This window comes from Phalaenopsis equestris, unplaced genomic scaffold (assembly GCF_001263595.1).
Source record: "Phalaenopsis equestris unplaced genomic scaffold, ASM126359v1 Scaffold000598, whole genome shotgun sequence".
NCBI classification, from domain to species: domain Eukaryota; kingdom Viridiplantae; phylum Streptophyta; class Magnoliopsida; order Asparagales; family Orchidaceae; genus Phalaenopsis; species Phalaenopsis equestris.
This window is the reverse complement of record NW_018165038.1, coordinates 341,457-344,779: the sequence shown is the minus strand read 5'-3', so window position 1 is coordinate 344,779 and position 3,323 is coordinate 341,457. Positions and strand designations below refer to the sequence as shown.

Sequence of the window (3,323 nt, the reverse complement as noted above, 5' to 3'; positions counted from 1 at the left end):
GGTCGAACTAAAACGAGGCGGGCACCACTTCTAAGGTTCTAAGATAGTCGCAGGAAGACCCCTGAGGCTAGATCCTAACTCCTACGAGAAAAACTAGACCTCACGAAAATTGAGGTCAACAGTCACGCAATTGGGATAGTCTATCAATTGATGCATGACCTCTATGGCAGTTGGGATAGTCTATCAATTGATGCATGACCTCTATGAGTACCACCTCCAAGTTGTCTACCGGATTCTCCACTATTTAAAAGGCACACCGGGCTCAGGTTTTTATTTCCTGCCACACCTCTCGTTCTATTGAAGTTTACACAGACGGAGATTGGGTTGGGTTCATCTATGATTGGTAATTAACCTCGAGGTACTGCTCATTTGTGTGGGAAAATCTGGTCAAGTGAAAAAGCAAGAAGCAGCCTGTAGTTGTTCAAAGCAATGTGGAAGCCAAGTTTCGGTCTATGTCCCTTTGAATTTGTGAAACTCTCTGATTACGCATCATAATCTATGAACTACGTATGTCTCTGCTCCCCTACAGTTGTTTTGTAATTAAAAGTTAACATTAACATTGCTCACAACCTGGTCTAACATGATTGCACCAAGCATGTCGAGATTGAGATTGACCGTCACTTCATTAAAGAAGAGCTTGAGTCCGAGAAAATTTATGTTTCATTGTGTCATCTATTGTTCAGCTGACAGATATTCTCCCAAAGAACCTTCTTCGGCCACTGTTCGAAAATTTTAAATCAAGTTGAATATGACTGGCATCTATGCTTAAACTTGAGAGGGAGTGTTAGAATATTATAATATTAATATGCAGATTTTTGTATTAATTGCTTTGATTTGCTTTTATCTACTTTCATTTTTCCCTTTATTCTATTTTTATTTGTTTCCTTACTAGTAGATCCTAATGGGTATTTATACCCCTCTATGCATTAATGAGAATCAGCTTGGGTTCTATTCTAACACAATGAGTTTGTATTATTTACATTATTTAAGCCTTCCAGTCTGCACATCTCTACGTTTTATTTTCTTCTTCAAATCCAATCTTCTTGATCAACTAAAAAGTACCAAAAAACACCAAAACATAGGACCAATTCAAGATGAAGCAACTATCAAAGAACTATGGGGTAACTAATTATAAAGTTTTCAACATTCATGTACAATATGTGCAATTTGGTTTAAGGAAGCAAATCTTCGTTTAATTTCAACAGCGTTGTAGAAAATCTCAATATAGAGTGGTTTATAATATAATCATGAAACTGAAGAAAAAAAGCAAGAGCATTATTTTACATGTTTTGCCATCCCAAAGTCAGCCAGTTTTACTCGTCCATTTGGGTCGACAAGTATATTTGCACCTTTAATATCCCTGCAAAAAGCATACTAATCATTAAAAAAATAAACAGCACGAGCAACCTGAAGAACAAACTGAATTATCACTAAATCTAACCCACACCTATGGACTGTTTTCTTAGTGTGCAAATAGGCTAGGCCTGAAAGAATTTGCTGGGTATAGCTACGAATTGCTGGTTCACCAAATTGTCCATATTCTTGAAGAAGTTTATGGATGGATCCACCAGACACATACTCCAAATAGATGTAAAGTTTATCCTCTAACTGTAAAAGATGAAAAAATAATAATACCAGATAACCAAGGGAAAATTGTTACAGAACAAAAACATGTAACCAACACAAAACTTTCAATTCCAGCTTAATGACATCCAAACTTAAAGAGAAAAAACTCATGGGCATTAAAAACACATTTCAGCAGAAAGATGACTGATAACAGAAAGCATATACCAGAAGTGAGGATCAGATTTGTGAATCCTACCTCTGGTTAAAATTTTAGTTTTCACCTTCTGCAAGGAAATATAATGGACAAAAATGGACCATAAGGGTGATACCAAATATAAGGCCAACGTAGATTAACAACGCATATCCTAATCCGACTATCATTTAGGATTACCTTTTATAAAAGCTACTAGAAACTTTCCCAAGTTGTTTCGATCTTAAATCTAGTTGACATTTAAATAAAAAATCGGCTTAACTCCACATAAGGCTTATTTCTTCAATTAATTTAATTAATCCTTCATTTGGAAGTTTAACCCTGAAATAAACTTGAACCAGACAGTATCTAAATGGTGATAACACCTAACCCTTTACTGAAAACATTTTCTTGGGTCCACAGATCATATGTATACCCTCCCAGAGTAGTATGATTACTAGTTATTTGGAATTCAGAAAAGGTGCTTCAAAACTATTTTGGTAAAAACAAAATACATGCATTTCTCTGGTTGACTATATGAATGAAGAACACAGTTATCACTGTTGTTATTTTAAAAAGGAATTCTTACATATGTATCATCCATAATCCTAAATATTACCATTAAACTCCCCAATCTATCAGCCCTTAAAAGATGTTACCCAACTTAACTAGTACTATCAGAACATGAGTATCATTCGAACTAAGATGATTTTTATCAAAAATTAGGTCAAACAGAAAATTTTATTGCAAGAACTCCAAACAATACACTCAATAGCATAAAAGATAAGCACCTATAATTCTAAAGGTAGATGCTCTATCCAAAACCCGAACCCTAAGACTAAAGCAACAATCTCATAGCATACTCTAAACCTAACTTATTAAGCCCTATTTTTACCAACCAATAATAAATAACAAAAGATTAATTACCCGTAGGCGATATCTTCTAAAAACTTTGGGTTGCCACCTTCTCTAATTTCTCCATCAACGGTCAAACAATCGAATTACAACCCCTCCTAAACTTCAGGTAGTATTGTAGAAGTCACCAAAAATTAAAAAAAACTCTCCACCCCTTCAAGGCCTTTAGGAAGTGGCCACTCCAATATAGCTGTCAAATTCAATGTATCCGCCGACCCCAAGATCTTGCACAAACTAAGGTCACCGCGAAGCATAACCATCTTCTCTCTCTCCCGAACACTCTGTAGTGCCAATCAATCCCTTACAAACTCCACTACTTTTTTTCACCTGTCTCGTTCTTATCATTACTCATGAATTACCTTCCGCCTGGAAGGTTGTCACAGCCAAAAGCATTAGTGTGGTTGGATGCAAATCTTTTTCAGTATCCCACCCATTATGGTTTCGTGTTAAAATCCTTCAAATTTATATTCTTCAGTCCTGAATTGCACGTTGTCTCGTCCTGTCTGTTGTTGTTCGTTCTAAACCTCCAAATGTCATGCAAGTCTCTTCAAATATTGATGCTCAAATCCAATCCCGACTCATTCGCTTGATCCTGCCAACTTTCATTTGTTCCAGCTAGGGGTGTAAACGAGCCGAACACGAGCGAGCCATG

The 3,323-nt window shown here is 36.2% G+C and overlaps 1 protein-coding gene across 3 annotated transcripts in view; it reads right to left on the bottom strand.

Moving 5' to 3' along the window:
- Positions 1 to 3,323, bottom strand: part of LOC110029599 (mitogen-activated protein kinase kinase kinase YODA) — a 48,653-nt gene that overhangs the window by 29,363 nt on the left and 15,967 nt on the right. For all 3 annotated transcript variants that reach the window (XM_020731953.1, XM_020731954.1, XM_020731955.1), the window contains exons 7-8: positions 1,448 to 1,608; positions 1,285 to 1,360 (exon numbers count right to left, since the gene is read on the bottom strand). In XM_020731953.1, the coding sequence (XP_020587612.1) occupies positions 1,285 to 1,360; positions 1,448 to 1,608 (237 nt within the window). The remainder of the gene's footprint in view (positions 1 to 1,284; positions 1,361 to 1,447; positions 1,609 to 3,323) is intronic.